This window comes from Schistocerca serialis, chromosome 6 (assembly GCF_023864345.2).
Source record: "Schistocerca serialis cubense isolate TAMUIC-IGC-003099 chromosome 6, iqSchSeri2.2, whole genome shotgun sequence".
In the NCBI taxonomy this organism is placed as follows: Eukaryota; Metazoa; Arthropoda; class Insecta; order Orthoptera; family Acrididae; genus Schistocerca; species Schistocerca serialis.
Window position 1 is genome coordinate 159,886,601 of NC_064643.1, and position 24,185 is coordinate 159,910,785.

Consider the following 24,185-nt stretch of genomic DNA (forward strand, 5'->3'; position numbering starts at 1 on the left):
CATCCCACTGTCCTCTTTAGTGGCGGAGTTCAAACAGCTGTATAGACAAGAAATTCCCATTTATCTGGTATGTTCTTAGGTGTGCTTTCAATGACTGAAACCTACAGAGTCAAAGATCGTCTTGGACATGACATTGGATGTTCCATGAGGCTATTTGCAAACGATGCTGTGGCATGCAGGAAGATGGTAATGCCGTAAGACTGTAGTGAAATGCAGGAATATCTGCAGAGGATCAAAGATTGGTGCAGAGACTGGAGATTGATACTGAATATAAATAAATGTAGCGTATTGTGCAGAACTAACTGAAGAGACCCATTGTGGTTCGACCTATAATGGAATGACCATAGAAAAGTGATTGTAGGATAAACCGGCACCAGGCCTGTGATTTACTGAGACTATCTTAATGAAACGTAATTCAACCACGAAAGTAGGGGTTACAAAACTATTGTTTGACCATTTCTTAGGTATTGTTGATAGGTCTGGGCTGTTACCAAATAGGATCATCAGAAGAGAGAGAGAGATGATACAAAGAAGAACGGCACATTTCTCCAGGGGCTCGTTCAGTTGGGGTCTGTGCATGACAGATATGTGAGTAGTAGGATAATGTAAGTTCTGACGCACTCTGTTATTGCAAGGTACATACATTCAGGTACAAACTTGACTGGTTTACGACCATCTCACCTCCCCTTAATCTATTGTTCTTTTAACGGATTTATGACCACCTGTGGATAATCCATCCTCCTCAGAAGCCCCTCCCCTCCCCCTCTACCTTTCCCACCTCTCTGGGAAATCCCCTCACATTAAAAGCACACCTTTGATATTAAATTAATGACTAATGATAAATTAATTAACCCTCCCCCTATGGGAAATCCCCCATCCCTCACCCCCTCACCCTCTTTGAAACAAGCACACTTTCGGCCTGAGTTAGTCGAATAGTCTCATTCTCCTCTATTAAGCTGACTGACTAATTAATTAAATCAATAACCTTTTGTGTCGGACATTTTCCCTTTTTGGGTACCGCTCCCTTCTGGAAATACTGATTGATTGGCTATTTGGTGGGAAATCAATTGCAATACATGGAATACTGTCTAAACAATTTCTGGCAGACAAGGCAATGTGTGGAATATCATTTATTAAAATAATTTATTGGATACATAGTGAGGTACAGAATATAGTTTATTTATTTAAAGAATTTTGTGGGAAATCATTTACAGTGTATAGAATATTGTTTAAACAGCTTCTGGTAGACAAGGCAATAGATTATATATTGTTTATTTGAACAATATACAGGATACAAGGCAATGTATGAAATATAATTTATTTATTTAAAGAATTCGTCAAGAAATTGACTACACTATGGAATTCTATTGAAACAAATTGTGAGTGACAAGGCAGTGTGGAATATTTAAAAATATATTGCGCTTTTTTAATCTAACTGCGCAAGGAATAGTGCCATGAAAGACTCACCACACATAATTACACTGTTACAGATCGCACTAAGCAAATCTGGTGAAAAAGAACTCCTAATCATGTCACTGACTTTCAACGCACCACGCATGCCACTGGTCAGGGACTACCGAAGCTGTTGGACCACACTAATCTTCTGCATATGAAGCATCAGGTAGTGGCATTCCTTTGAAATTTGATACCAGCTTCATTTCCTTCCCCTCTCCATCTCCACTTCAAGTGGTTATGTCCTGTTTGTGTGAACCAATGTATGCAAACACACAAAGACCAAGATGTCCTCCACAACCCTTCTCCCATTACCCTCCCCTGTCCCCTTTGCCACCTATGGAGACCTGGCACTGGTAATCGGTATATACTCATATCACTCATCCAATTACACACAATCTCTCTAGCTGCTTGCATGTGAAGGAGCTTAGCACTACTTTTGATATATAGTACATGAGAGCCTGATACACTTGAGAGAATTGTGAGGATATAACAGACTATTAAGAAGAAGAAGAAACATTTGAATTATGCATGATGGGACTCCAGATGGAAGGAGTTTGAAACATTTGTGTAGATAACTTGTGCCAACAAATCTGTAGAATTTTTGTAGTGTTTGGATTCAATATCAAGAAGCTACTGGGAAGAGAGAAATGATCACAGAACATAAACACAAATGCATAGGTGCATTGTTTAACATGTAAAATTACATGCCATGCTACTCTAATTCCATAAACAGAATACAGTCTCTTCAACACCAACAACATCTGTCAAGCAAATGTGTACACAGAGATTGCAGTAGCTCACAAACCCCTGTCACTAACTTAGAATCACTGCAGTTATGAAACTGAAGACTCGATTTATATCCATGATGTGGCAGAGAAATGGAGTACTTCATGTACATCTTCGTTCATCTAGAGGAGGATGTTGAAATAGGGTTTCCATCGATGGACATGATTCATCACACAAGTGTTGGAAGTCCTCAGCTGACTGTGGTATAGAGAGGTTTGCTGTGAACGACGGCAGGTAGATAGCTCTTTAAGTCACATATAGAGCATGGTATTGTATTTGAGCCAAATGCAAGTTATATCTCACAACTAATGCATCCCGAGAGAACAATGGAAAAAAGTAGAGAAATGCGTGATAAATGACCTGCAGAAATATCTCCCTCTCTCCAGAATTCATCGCCAGTCTATCATTAAATCTACCTCATTACAATCCCTCTCAACGGATGATACCATCTACTTTCTATCATCCTTTAATGCAGATCCATCTCAGTTTAGAGGTAGATCATTCTCGTTTCCTTGAAAACATCAAAGACAGTAGTCAACTTGTACATATCCCTGTTACCTCAAAAGACATAGAGCATAATTTTATTAAAAAAACAAGCCATACAGAAACTGTTTGTGAGGTTTTTGTTAGCTGACACAGAATAGCTGTGATTGGTGGAGAGTACAGAGAAACACATTATAAATATCGTTTCTTAGAATTTAAAACACCTAAACAGTCTCTGCACGGGGTGAAACATTAATACATTCAGTAGATGTATATCACCGTCCACCACCAGGTAATACAAGGCTCTTTAGCTAAGGTCACATTATAAATATCTATATGCTGGCCTTGTGATCCAACATACATAAATTTATTACTCAACATTTCGTGGTCATCCACGTTAAACAATCTATTCCAGTCATCTTATCGCTGTCTACAAAAATAACTGTTTCTCTGGTTCCCAGTGCTTCCATGTAAACTTTTTCTCTTATTCCTCCCGTTGCCACATTCCTGTTCCTAAGTACAACAATTTTCCAGCATCAAGCAGACATGTAAGTACTCCCTCACTCTCCCTGAATTTCCCCACAGCCGACCAATGTGGCCGAGAAGTTCTAGGCGCTTCAGTCTGGAACTGCGTACACCGCTATGGTCGCAGATTCGAATGCTGCCTCGGGCATGCATGTGTGTGATGTCCTTAGGTTAGTTAGGTTTAAGTATTTCTAAGTTCTAGGGGACTGATGAGCTCCAATGTTAAGTCCCATAGTGCTCATAGCCATTTGAACCATTTCCCCGCATTTTGGCGTATTTTCCCTCAATTCATACGTATTTTGCGACAACTTTCGTAATTTTACCGATTTTGTGTCACTTCTGCTCATGTGTTCATGACATCACTTTTCGCCACACATTCTAAAACTGCTTGTAAATGTAGTACAGTTGTCAACACCTAGTGCAACTAAGGTATTTGATATCAAAGGTAAACTTCTAGTGTCGAGGGATTTGCGAGAGGGTTGGGGAGGTGGAGGAAGAGGGGAAGCGGTGGAGGGGGTTTCTCAGAATTATGGATGATAACCAGTGGTCATAAATCAATTAACAGAACAATAGGTTAAGGGGAGGTTGAGGGGCCATAAATCAATCGAGTTTGCTCCTGAATGTATGTAACCTGCACTAGTAAATTGCGCCAGAATATATACTTTGTATCACTGAGAGCATCACTGTTCATATTAAGAGGGACCAGTACAGTACACTGCAACAAGAGACGGCCGTCATACCTCCTCCCACATACGTCTCATGAAATGACCATAGGGAGAGAAATCGGAGCTCATAAGAAAGTTTATAGTGAGCGATTCTTGACTCGCACTATTTGCGAATGCAAAAGAGAAAGGGAAAAATGACAGGGGTACAAATGGTACTCTCCACCACACAATGTAAGCCGGCTTGAGGAGTATGGATGTAGATGTGACAATAGAGCTGAAATCCTGCTTCGGATACTCATTCTCCAACATGCTTTAAAAACAATATGTACATTACTTTTCTTGTGCTGAACCTAAAGCTAGTACAAGCATATAACCCAGTTCAAATGTTGTAAAGAGTTGCATGCAAAAGAAGTGACTCTCCATATTCTGTACTAAATTGTCTGCACACTAAATTGCCCTTCAACCTAAACATACAGTATATAAATTATATTTTGGCAGGCTATCACGTCGTTATTATGACGAGTAGATGGCGTAGTGTTTTGAGCCGGTATCCTGAACTGCAGTTCAGTCCTCGTCTCATATCCGTTTAGATTGACTGTTAAGACTTTTTGAGTCTCGTACATGCGTAGAATGGGAAAATTACACACTATATGGCAACCTAACTGTGAGGGGACAGAGGGTGAATTTCTGTCGTGATCCTACATAGACATCCAACGTGTACTGAAACGCTACTGTATACTTTTATCCGTTGAATGGCGGCTGATCAGCTCCGTGTCATCTAATAGCATCACAGAACATGGGGATGTAGGCTCAAACGCAGACATTGTGAAATATGGATATGTAAGGGGAAGACCCAAGATAACTAAACGGTATTATTATTAAATAACGACGTCTTAATCCTTTCAGACCAATTGGCTTCCATTGTGTACATTAATGTTTAATGTGTCATCGCTGAAAAAGAAGTACTTTCCCCCAATGGAATCCTGAGGCACACATTTGTGAATATTCAGCCCTCTCATTCTGGTCGAGCGCTGACAGCTGTTGGGCATTACTATGAAAATATTAGCATGTCAAAGTAGCAATGTGCACCAGCTCGTCACCACTGGAACACACAGGTGTGGTTGGTTCGATGTATTCCACTGTTGTTGTTATTTTGCATGGTAACTACTAAATGATCATTTTATTTACTACAACAGAGAATCTTTCATATTTAGTTATTTTAGTCGATAAAATGAAGCCAAGTCTACAAAGTATGTTTTGAAAATGGGTACATATTTTTGTAAAAATTTTCCTTCTAAAACCATTAAAAAATCGCCTAAGAGCATTACCAAGTAAAGAAAAATTTTCCTTCCTTCAGAAACAATTCAGGTCTGAAAGGGTTAAAGGAGCGATGATCGATTCTGAACCTATAGGCTCCAACAATGTTCAAACAGATTGTGCGCTTTCCCAGCATTCCAACACAAGGAAAAATTCTCAAGCTTTCAAGAAACAGTTTTTGCATCAAGGATTCTTGATCTATAACAGAAAAAGGCTATCCACGGGTCGCACAACAGCTCACCTTAAACATGCCCTTCAGTTTGCCGGATGTGAACGTAGGGCTCAATTTGATTCTCAGCTGGCGCCACTTCTTTCCTGCCAGCAAAAATAGATGTTTGTTGAGAGGTTCTTCATCGTCAATGAACAGTCCCCTGTCGTGGAACGTCCCGAAATCCTTGATAAGGACGTGGCGAATGAGTTCAGGGTCACGGATAAGCAGCAGTGGTCGATGGAATCCGTAAAACCCGACGTACCTCTCTTCTGAAACGAAAACAGAGTACAGTTACGAATTAAATTAACGACAGATATCACCTCTGGGTAGTAACACGTACATCCTACCACAATTATTGTCGCATTCACCCTCAGTCTTAAGTAGATCCACAGCTAAGACCACATGACGAGTGCGTGACATATCTAAATGCAGGCGTGCTCTGTGACGAGAGTCCCAGTAAACTTGGCCAGACTATGTTTGGCGTGGGTTCGGCGACCCTGGTTTCCCGTCAATGGTGGATTATCAGCTCTGCTTCATCTGTTAGGTGGGCAGGTAACGGGAATCTTGGCTTCATCTACATCTTCATCTACATGGATACTCTGCAAATCATATTTAAGTGCCTGGCAGATGGTTCAAAGAACCACCTTCACAATTCTCTGTTATTCCAATCTCGTACAGCGCGCGGAAAGAATGAACACCTATTTCTTTCCGTACGAGCTCTGATTTCCCTTATTTTATCGTGGTGATCGTTCCTCCCTACGTAAGTCGGTCTCAAAAAACTATTTTCGCATTCGGAGGAGAAAGTTGGTGATTGGAATTTCGTGAGAAGGTTCCGTCTTAACGAAAAAAGCCTTTCTTTTAATGATGTCCAGCCCAAATCCTGTATCATTTCCTTGACACTCTCTCTCATATTTCGTGATAATACAAAACGTGCTGCCTTTCTTTGAACTTTTTCGATGTACTCCGTCAGTCCTATCTGGTAAGAACCCCACACCGAGCAGCAGTATTCTAAAAGAGGACGGACAAGCTTAGTGTAGGTAGTCTCCTTAGTAGGTCTGTTACATTGTCAGTGTCCTGCCAATAAAACGCAGTCTTTCTGTAGCCTTCCACACAACATTTTCTATGTGTTCCTTCCAATTTAAGTTGTTCGTAATTGTAATACCTGGTATGTAGTTGAATTTACGGCTTTTAGATTAGACTGATTTATCGTGTAACCGAAGCTTAACGAGTTCCTTTTAGCACTCATGTGGATGACCTCACACTTTTCGTTATTTAGGGTCAACTGCCACTTTTCGCACTATTCAGATATCTTTTCTAAATCGATATAGCGTCAGCACTAGAAATCTTTACAAAGGTAGAAAAAAATCTCAATGAGTGCTAAATGGCAGAGTAGCGTGCGACTGCTGAGGACAGACAGTTGTAATGGAATTCCCTTCTTCCAGTAACCGGATTTCTGTTCTAAGAAGCTTACTGTGGTAGTTGGGTGCGCAGTAAGTACTATAACTTCCTCTAAAAAGCCTGTTACAGGTTCGGGTGACTTGTTGGACAGTGTAACAAATGTAATCTCGTGGGCTGTTTGCCGTCAGAAAAATTTTCGTAGAATTCAGAATACAATGATAATGGAAAGTTACCTGTCAAAATGTGTTATACGTTGTGTAACGAGAACCAAAAAACATCTATAAAAATTTCGTATCTGTATACATAAATAACATTCAGTACAGCACGAACTGCGAATTCCATGTGGTGATTGTCCTGATAAAACCTAAATGCTTGGAAAATTGCTCTATCGTGATGAAGTTGTGCAGTACACTGAATTACAACAAAGCAGACCCGCCGAGCTAGAACATAATACATCTTGATGCAGGTGGCGGAAGTAGGAATGGTAGTCGGTGAGTATCAGTGATGCAAAAAAAAAGTGTGAATAAAGGTAGACAGTGAGCAACATGAAACTCTTGTACGTGCGTTAACGTTAAGTATAACTGTACTCTAAGGGTATATTACGGCAGATACCATCCACCTCTTAATACAGACCTACGTTTCCGTCTCGTTACGATATTTTAAATGCCAAATCTTAGTACAGCAACTGTGGCGTGTAACGATCAAGCTACATGTGATTAATTTAGCAGGCTGCTCCAAAAACAGTAAAGTGTTGTTCATCTTCTGCACAATATCTTAACTACACAGGTAAAGTAAGTAGTTACCTACCTACTCGAAGGAGACAAAGAATTAAGCTCCCGAAAAATACTGCAGAATATTACTTTCTTCGATCTAGAAAGGCCAACAGAGCTTTGCAGCCGCTATCCATAGCGATTTCTTTCACAGTGACGGCCACAAAATAAATGTAAGAAATTTCTGTACCCATACAAGCACACTGGCAAATGGCGAAGGCAATGCCACATGCTCCTCTAAGTAAAACTGCGAATGGAAAATCAGTTCGTGAAACGTCAGAGTACAGCGTTCCAGAGTCAGTAGGCATGACTGGCAAAGTCGAGAGACTCAGGGCGGTGTGGAAGGAGAAATTTACTAAGTTTTCGGAATTAAGAACTGGATGGGTTCCGACAGGAATTGAAATTTACCCGAACACCTCTTTTTTCTCATCATTCTATGAAAGTGTGTTCGCCATCCTGCGATGTCTTCCCTCTCAACCAGAAATGTTCTATTTTTAATTTTTTTTTGATAGGAAGCTAACATTTTCGTTTTTCTTCTTGACAGAATTGAGCTACGTTATTTATTGCCACTTATTCATCTGAGCAAACTCTTCGATAACGTATATTTGCATGATGACTAACCATTTCAGAAGCTAAGAATATGCAGAGTTAGTAACGGATCATGACTGTACAATGCCGTGTCACGTGCGTCGGTCGTGTACTGGGTACTGTGTACTGTGGAGTACTGTCAAACACCTTCTGTCCGGTCTTCACTAAACGAAGTTCGGTCTTGCCTTCTGCCGTCGACCACTGTAAAGCAAGGGTATGATTAACTTGACAAGTAGCTAATCTTAAGTAAACTCTACAAAAAGGCGAGATGAAGTGGTGAGTAAACAAGCGCACACAGATAAAACGGCAGCGAGACTGGTGCTGCGCTAAGCGCGGTAGGTACCCGAGGGGTGGGGAGGACCAGGAAGAGGCCACGGCGAAAAACCGTGCACTTACGTCTATGCTCTGTGATCACACCTCACCGGGGAGGCGGCGTGTGCTGCCGTCCGTCTCTCTCACAAGGGAACCTCCCCATCGCACCCCCCTCAGATTTAGTTATAAGTTGGCACAGATCACAGAACACAGATCAATCGAGAAAACAGGAAGAAGTTGTGTGGAACTACGAAAAAAATAAAGAAAATATACAAACTGAGTAGTCCATGTGCAAAATAGGCAACATCATGGAGAGTGTGAGCTCAGGAGCGCCGTGGTCCCGTGGTTAGCGTGAGCAGCTGCGAAGCTAGAGGTCCTTGGTTCAAGTCTTCCCTCGAGTGAAAAGATTAACTTTTTATCTAGTGAACTTCGCTGTCCAAAATTCCAGGACATGTAAAGATTTGCTTGGACGTACGCAGGATTTGACGGTCTACACACGGAAAGATCTGAAAACGTTAAAAACATCTGTTTTGACAGAGTACAGGGAAAACTGTGCGACTGTGAAACTGTTGCATTCATATATTGCAGTTTATGTGACAAACTCTTATGTTTTCATCACTTTTTTGGGAGTGATTATCACATCCACAAGAAAGGTAGAAGAATCTTTTTACCCATTCGCAAAGTGTACGAGTTAGGTGGGTCGACAACATATTCCTGTCATGTGACGTACATGCCGTCACCAGTGTCGTATAGAATATATCAGATGTGTTTTCCTATGGAGGAATCGGTTGACCTATGACCTTGCGATCAAATGTTTTCGGTTCCCATTGCAGACGCACGTCGTTTCGTCTACTAACCGCACGGTTTTGCGGTGCGGTCGCAAAACACAGACACTAAACTTATTACAGTGAACAGAGACGTCAATGTTCGAACGGACAGATCGTAACTTTGCGAAAATAAAGAAAATAAACTTTTTACACCCGAGGGAAGACTTGAACCAAGGACGTCTGGTTCCGAAGCTGCTCACGCTAACCACGGAACCACAGCGCTCCTGAGTTCATACTGTCCTTGATGTTGCTTATTTTGCGCATGGACTACTCAGTTTGTATATTTTCTTTATTTTTTTCGTAGTTCCACACAACTTCTTCCTGTTTTCTCGATTGATCTGTGTTCAGTTTTTCAAGGCCTATCCACTGTGCCAACTTATAACTAAATCTGAGGGGGGGTGCGATGGGGAGGTTCCCTTGTCAGCAGCAGGCGGCGCCTCGGCCCCTGCTGTTACTGTTGGTGGAATGCACTGTGACCCCGAGGTGAGCTGGCAGTCACGTGGCCAACAAGAGGGGGTCTGTAGCGTCACCGCGGGCGATTTTCCCCAGGAGGGTGGGCGTTGCACATTTCAGTGTGTGGTTGATGGCTGAGGGAGGGGGGGCGGCCCAAGGCCGCAGGGTACTTCACAGTTGCCACGCAAGTAAAGTATGCACACTAATAAAGGGTGTGGCACAGGCAGCAACACCACACGAGAAAGAGAAACGAGACGAGGAGGTGCGTCTAAGCACCCTCTCTGTGCTCATACAATACATTAGGTACCGTCGGTGGAAACTATAGACCTACCAGCTACTTTTAAAAGTTACATCTTCAAAATCGCTTGAGGTGAGCGACAGGGTGACAGTCGAAAAAAATTGGATTTTTTTTTATATACGGGATCAGAACGTATATAAATTGAAGAACTATTCCCCAAAATATTATGCTCGAACTTTAAAAAGTTACGATTCTGTGAGGGTTTTAAACCCAGAGTTTACTGCAGACCTCGGCGAGAGCTGGTTCCACGCGTACGTTTCCTATTTATACCTATTTGAGTAAACCTCATTTGCTGGAGCGTTGTTTGTGCGGTTTTACTTGAAATGTGAACGAAAGTTTTAATAGTGATATGCACCTCAAAAATAACATCAAGCCGAAACGAAATTGTTAACGTTTCTTCAAATTTGGCCGTATGTCTATTCATTGTAGGCCATAGTGTACGAGGGTCGGTCAAAAAGTAATGCCTCCCATTTTTTTTCTACTTAAAGAAATTAAGTTAAGTGAAAAATTTGAATTTGGCGCCATTCCTCAAACCTTCTTCTGCAATCCACTGCAGTAGTAACTTTCTGTGTCAACAGGTGGCAGCACAGCAGAAGTTTGTAAGATGGCCGACATCGATGTTCGTTTGAGACAGCGTTGTGTGATTGAATTCTTGAATGCAGAAGGTGAAACGCCCATACGCATTCATGAAAGACTGAAGAAAGTGTATGGTGTTGTGACAGTGGATGTCAGCACTGTTAGACGATGGGTTCGTCGTTGTAAGGAAGCTGAAGGGCAAACACCGTTGACTGACGAAAAGCGGAGCGGCAGGCCGGTGAGTGCAGTGACTCCACACAACATTCAGCAAGTTGATGACATCATTCGTGGTGACCGTCGGGTGACTGCAGATGAAGTGTGTCGCATTATTTCTCTTAGTAAAGGCTGTGTGATCACGATTATTAAACAATTGGGGTACTCAAAAGTTTGTGCACGGTGGGTTCCAAGAATGTTAACCGATCAGAATAAAGAGGCAAGGAAAACAATAGCCTCCCAACACTTGCAGCGCTTCCGTTTGGAGGGAGATGAGTTTCTGAAAAAAATTGTGACTGGGGACGAAACATGGGTGCATTTTTTTGAACCCGAATCAAAGAGGCAGTCAATGGAGTGGCGTCACACAAGCTCGCCGAGGAAGAAAAAATTTAAAACTGTGCGATCGGCAGGGAAAGTTATGGCAACAGTTTTCTGGGATACAGAGGGTGTGATTCTGGTTGATTTTTTGGAGCAGGGATGCACAATAAATTCTGTTCAATACGTCACAACCCTCAACAAACTTAAAGCACGTCTTCAGCGAGTTCGCCCAACAAAATCAATGGCAGATGTTCTTCTTTTGCATGACAATGCAAGACCACACACCAGTCGTCACACCTCTGACGAGATTGTCAAAATTGGATGGGAAGTTTTGCCTCATCCCCCATACAGCCCTGACCTGGCACCATCAGACTTCCATCTGTTCGGGCCACTAAAAGAAGCTCATCGTGGGATTCATTTTGAAGATGAGGAGGCCGTCAAAACATCCGTGCGTCAATGGCTTAGGAAGCAGAGCTGTGATTTTTACCGTGCTGGGATACATGCCCTTGTTCAAAGATGGACCAAAACTGTAGAGATGGGCGGAGATTACATTGAAAAATGACAAAATGATCCTCAATGTTGTGGTTTTCAACCTATGTAATTGCATTTAAATTTCCTGACAATTAAACGTATAAAAAAAAATAGGAGGCATTACTTTTTGACTGACCCTCGTATTAATGCACGTGGGAAATGCCCTTCAAATCAATATCGGCGACGAAATGTGCCGATTCTCTGAAGACAGAGACGCCAGCGGCGATGCCCTCAGCGACGAATAGGGCTTTGAGGACGAAAATGAGGGCTTATTGGGTCAAAGTAGCAGAAAGTGACCATCCACTAGCCGGGGCGATTGTTATTACGGGCCAGGAATCGATGATATCCCTTAAGTTACAAGCTTCGTCCCTCTTTTATATGATAAATATTTGTCCATCTTTAAACACGGTTTTCTCAAAACCACGTTTGTCGGTATGGCTGTCGTCGCCCACGCTACAATTTTCATCAGGGCTTAATAATTTTTCGACTCCCCTGAAGCAAATTTAATTCTCTTCGGTTCATCGAAGCTGTTTTTTTGTAAGTCGATATTTAGTATTTTTTCGGCCAAAAAAGAGGGGTCTAAAAATGCCCATTTTTTTTCAAACATGTATAATTTCACAAAAATTTTTTTTCTCCGAATCAGTATCATGAACTCAAATTACATCTGTATGGATCAGGGTGATACGTTAATTTCAACAGCTATCCGTATAGTTTAATTCTCTTTAATATTTGTTTTATAAATAAAACCGCCTTTGCCTGCTGTCAGTTAATTTATTTTTCCCAGACACGTTTCGCCTTTTTCTCATTCTAAGGCATCATCAGTGGGATCTATAACGATACAGTTTCGTTATTTTTAGATTATCAAACAGTTCACGTCCCGTTTTTTTATGTAAAAAGTAATTACTTACGATCTGTTGTGATCAGCGTTTCCTCTTATATGGTCTGGAGATGGCACTTTCACTTTGTTGCTGACATATAACCACAATTTCGAGTTCCGACCTGTTTCACGCTGTTCACCGTGTTTATTCTTGTTTGCTGTGGTATACAATTGTTCTTTTGCCACTCAATATAATTATTCCTTCGGACACTGCGCTTTTAACAACGTAAATACTGTAGTTTCATTGAGTGTTTCCTCCTCTTTGGTGTGTTTACTTAATTGTTGCCAACCTAACGATGTATATGTTCAAAACCAACTTCTATTCATGATGTTTATATCGTGTATGTTTATGAGAGGGAGGGTGAGCTGAAGAGCTTACCTTTTACTTGTTGTCCGTGGTGTTCTTCGGTATACTCTCCTCCACAACATATACACTGATACAGCGCTGCTTCCATTCCGAAAACAGTCTTGGTACACCTCTTGCTGTATCGCGCGACACGCCGTCTGTGAATTTTCTTTTATCTCGTCTATCGTTGAAAATCAGGTCTGGAGAGTACGGAGGTGCGGCACAGCGATTTCGTTTTTTGTGCAGTAATCACGCACTAACAGTTATGAATGTGCGGGTGCGTTAATGTGATGCAAGAGGCGTGAATTCTCTCTGCAAGCTATTTCTGTCTCACATTTTCTTGCAGGTGTCACAACGCGTCCCGACAGTACCATCGATTAACAGTTTGTCACTGTGGCACGAATACATGATGAACTAATGATTCAAACTCAAAGAAAACTATCAGCATGGCTTTGACATTTGACCTGATCTGACGAGCTTTATTTGGTCTCGGAGAACCTTTTCCGACGCATTATGAAGACTGAACCCTGGTTTCATCATCATAACCTTAGACCCATGTCTCATCACCAGTTATGATTCTCTTAAGGAACATCGATTCGAAAGCTCTTCACAGATCGCGAGGCGAAGGTTTTCCTGGTCTTGACTCATGAGCCGTCGGACGAATTTGGTTGCAGCACGATGCATTCGACGATGCTGTGTCAGGATTTCATGGCATGATCTAAGTGAAGTGTTACATTCTTCTGCAGCCCCTCAGGCAGTCAGTCATCTATTGGCACGCACGAGTTCGTGACGTTGCCGACATGAGCGTCGTCAGTAGACGTCGAAGGGCGCCCTGAACGAGGGTCATTTTTAACTTCGATCCGCCTTGTGAACCATCTCTAACAACGGGTACGGCATAAGGACTCATCACTGTAGGCTTCCTGCATCATTTGGTGAGTCTCTGTAAAGGTTTTCCGAGTTGCACGTAACATTTAATGCAGACGCTTTGCTGCTCTAACTCTGCTCTTCCCAAACTGTGCGACACAACTTTCTACTCAATACAGTACTCAACAATAACTAACAGACTTACAATAATGAAACCTCCGGTAGTTACAGATTAAAGACAGGCGTGTGTAGGTAGCTATGCCAACCGCATTTCGCTCCAATACAGCACTGGCGCGAAATTACGAATTGTAAAGGATCAGCCAGACAGTAGGGAATTTTACTCTATTAAATGAACTTTCAAGTGGTAACTTCATTTTTCTTGTTGCGGCCAAGCCTCGGCCAGCAGTGTTAGCTGTCTGTAGATTCTTTCGTCCCATTGTTTAGCAACAGGAAGTCAGCACAGAGGAAGGGCACCTTGGCCACGCGCCTCTCTCACATGCCGACGAGGTAACGCCGCCACAGATGTCGCCTGCACGGTTTTCTCGAAGCCGACCACTCAGGGCGGAGGAAGCCGCGTGGTGCGTCGAATATACCCGGCCGCCCGTCGCCGGGCCCTCTCTCTTGTATTCTTCCTCACCTGCGAGTCGGATGCGTGCCCTGTAGCATTGAACATCTCCCGCTTCTCCCGGTGCTGCGGCACTGTGGACTTAGTTTAGGCAGATAACAACTTTCGGTAGCTTCGCGAACTAGGTCTCGCCAAACTCTACTCTCTGGCTCACCCTCATCTCCCTAGGCCTATGCGACCCCTTTTTAACATGCTTTCGCCAATAAATGGCCTTTGTCTAAATTTTGTTCTATGCATTTCATAATGCCCACTGCCTGCCCATACGCCCATGCTGTACAGAATGTTCCGGAATTTTTTAAACAACCCTGGTATTGTTCGGCGTTGACAACCGCATATTCTGCATTGCCCACGTTCCAATCGCGTGCTACAGAAAGAGGAGCCAGCTTCATCAGGTTAAGGAAGCCACCTCTCCTACACCAAACCGCGAATCAGTGCAATGATGAATTCCGTCCGCTAGATTGGACAACGAGCATCACAAACCGTCATTGTTCCATTTGTAAATGGTTACCAGCTTCTCGTGATGCTCTCTGCTGTATAAACAAAATCGCATAACCGTCCAAAGTCAAAAAATTTCGGGGGCACACGGAAACATTACCCTTCAGGTGTCCGCCGGAAGAACGGAACTTACTGTGAAGTGTTACACACGTTGGCGAGTCCCCATCCAGCTCGCTGATGGCTCCACGCCTCGAAAGCCGCCTCTTTCTGCCTACTGTGTATGCGTTCGCTAAAGCGCCGCAGTCACCTTGGAAAGAGCAGAGTGACGAAGTCGGTGCCCATACACAGCCACTTGCGAACTCTTCCACAACGTTTTGCAGAGGCCAACAGCTTCATTAGTGACTGACTGCCGACTTCCGAAATCCGTCCGTGTGGGTTCAGTATTCGCCACCTGCATGCCATAAGCATTTGCAGTCGACTTTAGCCAGTTCCAGGTAGCTCCACGAAATTATGTAACAATGAGCCCTTCCAGCCAGGCAGGGTCAGCAACAGAATTCACGCGTTTCTTCCTACACGCTAACTGCACTCGCTGCGAGGTGCTGCTACCTGCCATGTCTTCCAGAAGGGTTTCCGCAACAGTTTCTGGTGATGACCAGACAACTGAACCATTCGTCCTTGAGCCAGCCGCCTCGGCCTCCACAGCAGCACACTGAAGAGAGACCAGTCCGTCTCTCTGAGGCTACCGACCGCCTCAGACACCAGTCTGTGGCGTCCACGGCAGCAGCAGAACGAACACGCAGTTGCGGACAGGAAGTGGAACGTTGGAAACGCACAGAGCACGTCTACATCATCACATATTATGTCCCAGATTCACTTAACAAATAATGAATATAATTATAGTCTGTTTATCACTGACAAAAATTTTAATTTCTTACTTGGCAGCTGATTGTATATGTTCTGCATGGTCTGAGCAATACATTCGTGGCCGAAAAAGTTTCTCCAGAAGTTTCCAAACGGAACTGTAGGTTCTGCGTACGGCACCCCCTTGTTCGTCCAGTACCTGTAGCTACTGGAGAACCAGAGGTAGAGGGCGAGCACGGCCGCCGACAAGACGACGACCAACTCGGCGATCCACGAGTCCAGGAGCAGCGCCATCTGGAGCCTGGAAAAAAAGTACAAAGCGGGGAACGGCGTCAACGTCCATTGGACTTACAGCAAGCTACGCACGACGTGGAAACTCATAATGGTGTGGGTGAGAATGGAGTGCACGAATGATGCTCTGCTGGAGATGGGTGAAGGTGCAGAAGGTAGCCAAATGTTGTGAAAGGCCTTTATTTTTAACCATAAGGAGACGTATCGCAGTAGCCCAGAGGCGACGGACGTTGAATGTGACACCTGGGCACGCCGGTCTGAGCACTCCACTATAAGCACTTCTCGAAGAGGCAGACCCGTAGCGAGGGGCTTTGGCCGTCACCACATTCCGGACGGCCGGCTGTTTCCGAGTCAGCATTACCTGACAGGTTTGGAGTGAGGTGGCCGTGGCGGAGCAGGCGGGTGACCGGCCCAGAGGGAGCGGCAGTCACTTCGGGGCGACGAACCCAGAACCGACGGCTGTGGCGCTGCGTCCCATGGCGTCGGACCCCAGCTGCTCAGCGCCGCGAGGTCCTCGCTTTGTACCGTGACGCTACGGCATGATCCTCGGAGGGAGGTCTCGTGGAGACGACGAATGACTGAAGGCGGTCTGGTGGCTGGGACTGTCAGACAGCTGTCTCTGACACGCAGCCTGTCTGAGTCAGCAGAGTGGCGGGCGGCGTCATGAGACAAGCCCACACACCCGGCAGGTGTCAGTCAGTACCCCAGGAGTGCCTTGCCGATAACCCAGTCAGCTGGCTAGGGGGTGTATATGTACGGTCAGTGCTTAATTTATAAAATTTTAGGTCTTTCAGTCCATACGTGTTGCGCTCGTTGATATACCAAGACAAAACAACGATGCCCCTGCGGAGTTCACCCGATGCGCCTTTTGTCGGGGAGCACAATTACATTTCTTTGCCATTTATGGGCAATTTTAGTTATGAACTGGCAAAACTTTTCCGGGGAGTGGGCTCTCGTATAGTATTTTCCGCGGCTACCAATCTCCAGTTTATGTACATACATAATGAATCACCTAAAAAGAACAACCTTTTGGCATCAGGGTATATCTGCTGGAGTGTCGCGATTGTAATGCGGGATATGTTGGACAAACAGGGAGAACTTTCAAAATTAGATTGCAAGAACATCTTCTTAATAGATGGGGACAGGTAAAACAGAGCTCTGCCTTAGCCCAACACCTTAAAGCCACAGTCCTCCGCCCGTACAAAATCTTAAGATTTTGCATTTTGCGCAAAAGGTTAAGAAGTTAAACGTTTTGGAACAAACTGAAATACTTAGGCATATGGAAGACAAAGATTTGTCTCTCCTTAACGGCCAAATAATTGACGCCAATCAGGCTTTTTTAGAAGTTATGAAATCGGTGTTGTTAATGTAATCCTGGAGCTCTCGTAGTCTTGCCTAAATATGAGCCCTGTTCCTCTCTGGTCTTAGCAAAGCCGTTAGATTTTTTTTTACTCAAATAGGATACTTGCGAGTTTGTCGCTTTAAATGATGACGTTACACATTTCAATGAGCTATAAAAAAAGTTTACCCGCATAACGTCCGTCTTTCACGTAGGTGTGTATTTTTTAAGCCCAATAATTTTACTTGTATTTTATAAAAAAAGTTTTGTTGCTAGATGTTCTAGCTCCGAATGACGCAGTATTGAGTGTTATAAGGGCGGCCTCTTAATTTGGAATTACGGTCCTGTGTTTTTAATGTTCTCATTCTAGTGGTATATGATACGAAAAATCTGTTTATGTACTGTATCTGTGTGTTCTATTATACACCTTGTTTTCTCATTTTAAATTTACCGTCTTCATTATATTTTACTTCGTCAAAATTTTAGGATACGTTAAGCACAATTGTAGCCCCTAGTAATTCCATCTTATCAATGTTTTATGTGCATTACATTTATAAAGTTATAGTGGGTATGTATATCCAGTTTACGATCTCTGATTTTTAATCACTGCTGCGCCGCAGCGCCACTTCCGGAGGTGATTCTGTATTAGAGGCTTCAGTACTGGCACACGACGCTGTGACGCATTATGCTTACTACCTGAGCCCCCTTCTTACTGTTACTCGCTCCTGTGAACGGGAACGCGGTATGCAGACCTTGGTGCCTCTCGCGTCCATCTAGAAAAAGTAATGATTTTACTATTTTATATTTATAGTTTTTACCGAGTTTAACGAACCCAATGTTGGGCTGATATATTCGACGATGCCCTTTGACTACACTGACTAAAGGATTCTTAAGAAATACCAAATTAAGATATTTGCTCTTTCAATAGGTGATCTGTTTATACTTTCAAAAGGTGATCTGTTTATACATGCTTATAGGTTATTCAAGTCTGCACAACGCGATCGCGATTGTTAAATAGATGTATTTCTTCTCTGTCTTCTATTTAGATAACCTGAAAATGCCTAAATAAGGCGAAACGCGTCGTTGAAAAATAAAAAAAACTAAAATTGCAACCAAGACTGTTTTCAACCAATAAAATTTTAGATGCAAGAACGCACCCCTTCCACCACCCAACACCCTACGTCCTTCCGTCCCTCCCTCCACCCAACCGCCTCGCGCCTTTTCGTACCCGACGCCAACCCGACCCCGCCAGCCTCTGCCACATGCAGGTCTTAAAAATCACAAGTGTGGAGTGTCGAAATTATTTTTACTAAGCAATGTTCTGAAAGTCAAGTTTTTAAAGAACTATCTCATTTAATCAAACCATCAAAACGACAAGATTTAATATAAACAAGATTTCGTCAAAGCAAATTATACGGATGCTCATGTTCAAACACTCGTTAAGTTATTTATTACATCTACATTTACATCTACATATCTATATCTGCACAGCCACTCCGCAAGCCACAGCACGATGCGTGGCGGAGGGTACCCTGTATCACTACTAGTTATTTCCTATCCTGTTCCATTCGAAAATACAGCGAGGGAAAAACGACCATCTATATGTTTCTGTATCACCCCTAATTTCTCGCATCGTATCTTAGTGATTCTTACGCGCAATCTATGTTGGCGTCAATAGAATCGTTCGGCAATCAGCTTCAAATGCCGCTTCTCTAAATTTCCTCAATAGTGTTTCTCAAAAAGAACTGCACCTTCCCTCCAGGGATACCCATTTGAGTTCCTGGAGCAACACTTACGTGTTGTTCGAACCTACCGGTGACAAATCTAGCGAACCTCTTCGATGTTTTACTTCAATCCGACCTGGTGCACCTCCCAAACACTCCAGCAATCCTCAAGCACAGGTCGCACCATTATCCTGTATGCAGTCTCCTTTACAGATGGATCACAATTTTCCACAGTTCTCCCAATAAACCGAAGTTGACCGTTCGCCCTCCCTAGCAAAGTTCTCATATGCTCGTTGCATTTCACATCGCTCTGCAACGTTATGCCCAGATATTTAAAATATATGTCTCTTTCAAGCCGGATACTAGTACTACTGTATCTGGAGATTACAGGTGTGACCTTCCTACTCATCCGCATCAATTTACGTTTTTCCACATTTAGGGCCAGCTGCCATTCATCCCACCAACTGAAAATTTTGTCTAAATCGTCTTGTATCTTCCTACAGTCACTAAACTTCGTTACCTTACCGTACACCACGGCATCATCAGCAAACAACCGCAGCTCATTGATACACTTGACACCAGACGTCCCCATGCTACTAGATCGCTGATGTTGCTGGCAATCATAAACAAAACACTGTTGACAAGAAGGCTACTGATTTGGACCAATCACAACTTTGGAACGAAGCTCAACTTAAGTTCGGTACAGAAACCCACCCACACCCACCCACCCACCCACCCACACACACACACACACACACACACACACACAGAGACGAACACTATCATGCCTCTTCTCATCACACCGACGTTCATCTTCCTTTGTCACGTTCGTGGCCGAGCGATTCTAGACGCTGCAGTCTGGAACCGCGAGACCGCTACGGTCGCAGGTTCGAATCCTGCCTCGGGCATGGATGTGTGTGATGTCCTTAGGTTAGTTAGACTTAAGTAGTTCTAAGTTCTAGGGGACTGATGACCTCAGAAGTTGAGTCCCATAGTGCTCAGAGCCATTTAAGCCTTTGTCATGTTCAGGTACAGCGGTAAATTATAGTTACACTGTGGTTTAATGCAAGTGTTCTATTTTCAAACTACCAGAGCCAACCTGTTCCAGTGATTTCAAAAGACAATTCCTTGGGAGGTATGTTACGGCAAAAATTAACCCCTGTATGCGGACGAAGGAGGCCTTTTAACGTGGAAGACAAGTACTATCTCATACATTAGCCCTTTGGAAACTTCCCGAAGGTTCTTCATCTCCCACAGAGCTGGGTCGCTATTGAGCAAGATGTCGGTCTGACAAAACGCTACATTGCTTGGCTGCAACCCGCGCCCAGAGTATGCCCGTACTGTCACCCCATCAACGGTCAAAAAGATTTAATCCTCGTTTCAGCTCTGTTTGTAGATAATTTTAGACAAGCTTTACACCTGGTGATAAGCTCACCATAAGGCTGAATCACCTGAATCTATGTATGTGTTAGTACGAGCCGGAAAATAAACAGCAGTCAATTGCTTGGCTGTTCTGACATGAACCGACCCTGACAAAAGTGTTCCCTTATCAAGACTTCTATCAAAATAACTACCTCTGTTCCTTTGATTACACTAATCACGCCTTGACCGTTCCCTTAGACAGTCAAACGATAATTAGCGCAAAATGGTATTTGCATACTATAATATAGACGATGCCTACCATAAATAAATACACATGCTCTAACAGGTATAAGTAAAGACATTTTTACATGTTGTACACTGATACATACGCACACAATATGTTGTTTGTGTTTCTCTGCGTCAAACATTCGTCCCACAAGCACATTACAAAATTTACGATCTGACGCTTTCTGCACCGTGTAACTGCACCACCAAGTGGACTGCTCCTGTCAGTATAGACCAAACGTTTTGCGTCACCACGTCCACATTGTAACATCTGACCTGCTGCCCAGAGGAAAATAAGCATTAGTGGCTTATTGATGCCACACCTACTCGGAGATACTAGCCAACCTAAAAACATACAACTTGTAATAGCTATAATTTTTAGTCTGCAAATGATGTAAATACTGATGTAATGTTGTTTGCTACACAGTCCTCAGTCACCAATATAAATGTCTGCACTTATACCTGTTACACTCCATATGTAATAACTACAGCGGAAATTTATATAAAAATTTAAATGTGGTTAGTTCAAGACATTAAAGCTCTTAAAGTTCTGCACCGATTGCTTCGAAATTATGACGCAACAGTGCATTCGAATTGAGGCATATTTTATACGTCTACTTTTAATATATATCTATTGTGAATAGATACGTAATATATACTCTTCAAAATAATAAGAGAAAAACGTCTACAAACTTGCGATATGTTAGATCTGTTTTGACGTAGGGGTTACTTGTGGTCTTACTTCATGGTGTGAGATCTTCGCTTTCACTGTAGACAACAATTAAAATCATTCGCTATGTATTCGCTGTGTTACGCACTACAGTGTTTGGTGACTCCTCAGAAGGAAGTGAGTACTGGTGCACCAGTGTTTCCTAGTGAGGTACACAGATGGTAGATGCCACTTGTGGACGTTGTATTTAACCGGGCGCATAGACTGCGGCATCTGAATTAAGTACATGTTGCAAGGGTGGTCTGTTTGAAGCAAAAAGGATGAAATTTCTGTCATGTTGCTATAGGTGCCAATGCCTCTCAGTGTGTCATCCATAGGTTGCGGACATGGTATAGGGAGAAAGGTCAATCCAAAAGACTATTTGGGTAAGTTTACACACCCGGAAACTTCTCCATTAGGCGTCAAACGTTGTCATACACAAATTTCTTTGCATAGGGACAACATGGAACTCAAGGGTCTTGCAAATCAGTGTGTCAAGTATGCCAAATTTCGGGCATTGCCTCTCACCACGTACGAGGCAGTGGTCTATGGCCTTTACTTAGCTACCAAGAGCAGCGACGTTTGTGTAGAGTTGTCAGTGCCAGCAGACAAGCACAGAAATGACCACAGAAATAAATGTGGGACATACGAGGTACGTATCCGTTACGACAGTGCGGCGAAATTTGGCGTTAATGGGCTGTGACAGCAGACCACGGTCGCTAGTACTTTTGCTTACAGTACGACAGCGTCTGCAGCGCCTCTTCCTTGGTTCGTGACCAAATCAGTGGAACCCTAGACGACTGGAAAACAGTGGCTTGGGGAGATGCGTCCAGATTTCAGTTGGTGGATCGAGTGTGGTGCAGATCCCACGAAGCCATGGACACAAGTTATCAACAAGGCACTGCGCAAGATTGTGGTAGCTCCGTATGGGTGTGGGCGATGTTTACATGGAATGAATTAGGTTCTCTGGTCCAACTGTACCGATCATTGATTGGAAATGGTTATGTTAGTCTACTTGGAGACCATTTTCAGCCATTCATGGACTTTTTGTTCCCAAACAACGATGGAATTTTTATGGATGACTACGCCCGTGTCTCCAGCCCACAGTTGTTCGCGTTTTGTTTGAAGAACATTCTTGGACAATTTGAGCGAATGATTTGGCCACCCTGATCGCTCTACATGAATCCCATCGAATGCTTATGGGTCGTAGTCGAGAGGTCAGCTGGTGCAGAAAATCCTGCACAGATAACACTTCCGCAATTAATAGACGGCTGTAGAAGCCGTATGGCTCAGTATTTTTCTAGCAGATTTCCAACAACTTGTTGAGGCAATTCCACCTCGTATTGCTGCACAAAATCGGTCAAAAGGCGGTCCGACACGGTATTAGGAGCCACCACACGACTTTTGGCACCTCGATGTATAATCCCTGTAGTGATCCATGGTGTTTTTACGTGGTTGTTTCATGTCCTTTCTGATTAACTTATATGGAAATCGTTTTCAAATAATGACATGAGTTTACTGTGGAATGAATTAAATTTTAAGTTATCATTTGGTTCATTATAGATTTTATCGTAGAACATGTCTTGTAAACTATTCTTAAATGCGTTTGTCCTGGCTTATCTGTTATTCGAACTGGTTTCCACTGACACGTATAAATACTGTGAGGCATTGTCTTATTTATCCTAACTATCTGAGCGTCATGATGAGAGAGAGCATTTGGTACTCGGTACACACTTACTTTTGCTCTGACCTTCACCAAAGTAGACATTATCAGTTAGGGTCGTACTGTCTTCACCCGTAATCGCTTCCGCCTCGACGTCGACTACTTTCAAAAACGATGGTTCAAATGGCTCTAAGCACTATGGGACTTAACATCTGAGGTCATCAGTCCCCTAGACTTAGAACTACTTAACCTAAGGACATCACACACATCCATGGAAGGATTCGAACCTGCGACCGCAGCGGCAGCGCGATTCCGGACTGAAGAGCCAAGAACGGCTCCGCCACAGCGACCGGCTCGACGAATTTACTTGTAACGAAAACATAGAATGAAAAGTGGGAGCACTGGTGTGAAATACTGACATGCTAGATGTACCGTACAGGGTACCGGTAGCCGAACGCACACCGACCTGTAACGGGCAAGCTGCGTCTGGTATCTGGGCCGGCGGTGGCGGCTGCACTGTCCGGGGTCTGAACTGCACCGCAGTTGCCGAGAGGAGACTGTCCTGCCGACACCCGGAAGCCGCGTTTAAATCTAGGAGGACGCGGCGTGCGTCGTGACGCATCAGACGCCGCCTGCGATAACGGTGGCGGATCCACCTCAAGGCCAAACAGAGTCCGTGCGCCAGTCACCCACACGGGAAGACACTACGGGGCACGCATTCAATTATACTACGCACTGCACGCATCTGAAATATCGGTATGAGGCTGATTTTCTTTCATTTACACATACCACACTTCGATCGCATTTGTAATAAATGTAGCGAACAGGGTCAACTCTTCCCTGTTATAAGCTCAGTAACACACTCGACTACGCGATATCATGCAGCGTTCTCATGACGTCACAATCGTACCGTTGCGCGGATACGTATGGACATTTCGGCGTGTTGAGCTTATTTTAAGTCTGAAACTTGTGTCGGAGTTTTAGTAGCCTGCGATGATGTCTCCAGCATTAGTAAATAAAAGCTTAAGCGGAGAAACATGCCCTGTTTTAGCTGAATTTTTGGGGCGAGTCATCAACC

General features: G+C 43.5%; 1 protein-coding gene across 1 annotated transcript in view; it reads right to left on the bottom strand.

Moving 5' to 3' along the window:
- LOC126484484 (cytochrome P450 6k1-like) overlaps positions 1–23,648 on the bottom strand; it is a 64,139-nt gene extending 40,491 nt beyond the window's left edge. The window contains exons 1-3 of the mRNA XM_050108016.1: positions 23,574–23,648; positions 15,809–16,035; positions 5,473–5,711 (exon numbers count right to left, since the gene is read on the bottom strand). Of these exons, the coding sequence (XP_049963973.1) occupies positions 5,473–5,711; positions 15,809–16,028 (459 nt within the window). The 5' untranslated portion in view covers positions 16,029–16,035; positions 23,574–23,648. The remainder of the gene's footprint in view (positions 1–5,472; positions 5,712–15,808; positions 16,036–23,573) is intronic.
- Between the last annotated feature and the right edge of the window lie 537 nt (positions 23,649–24,185).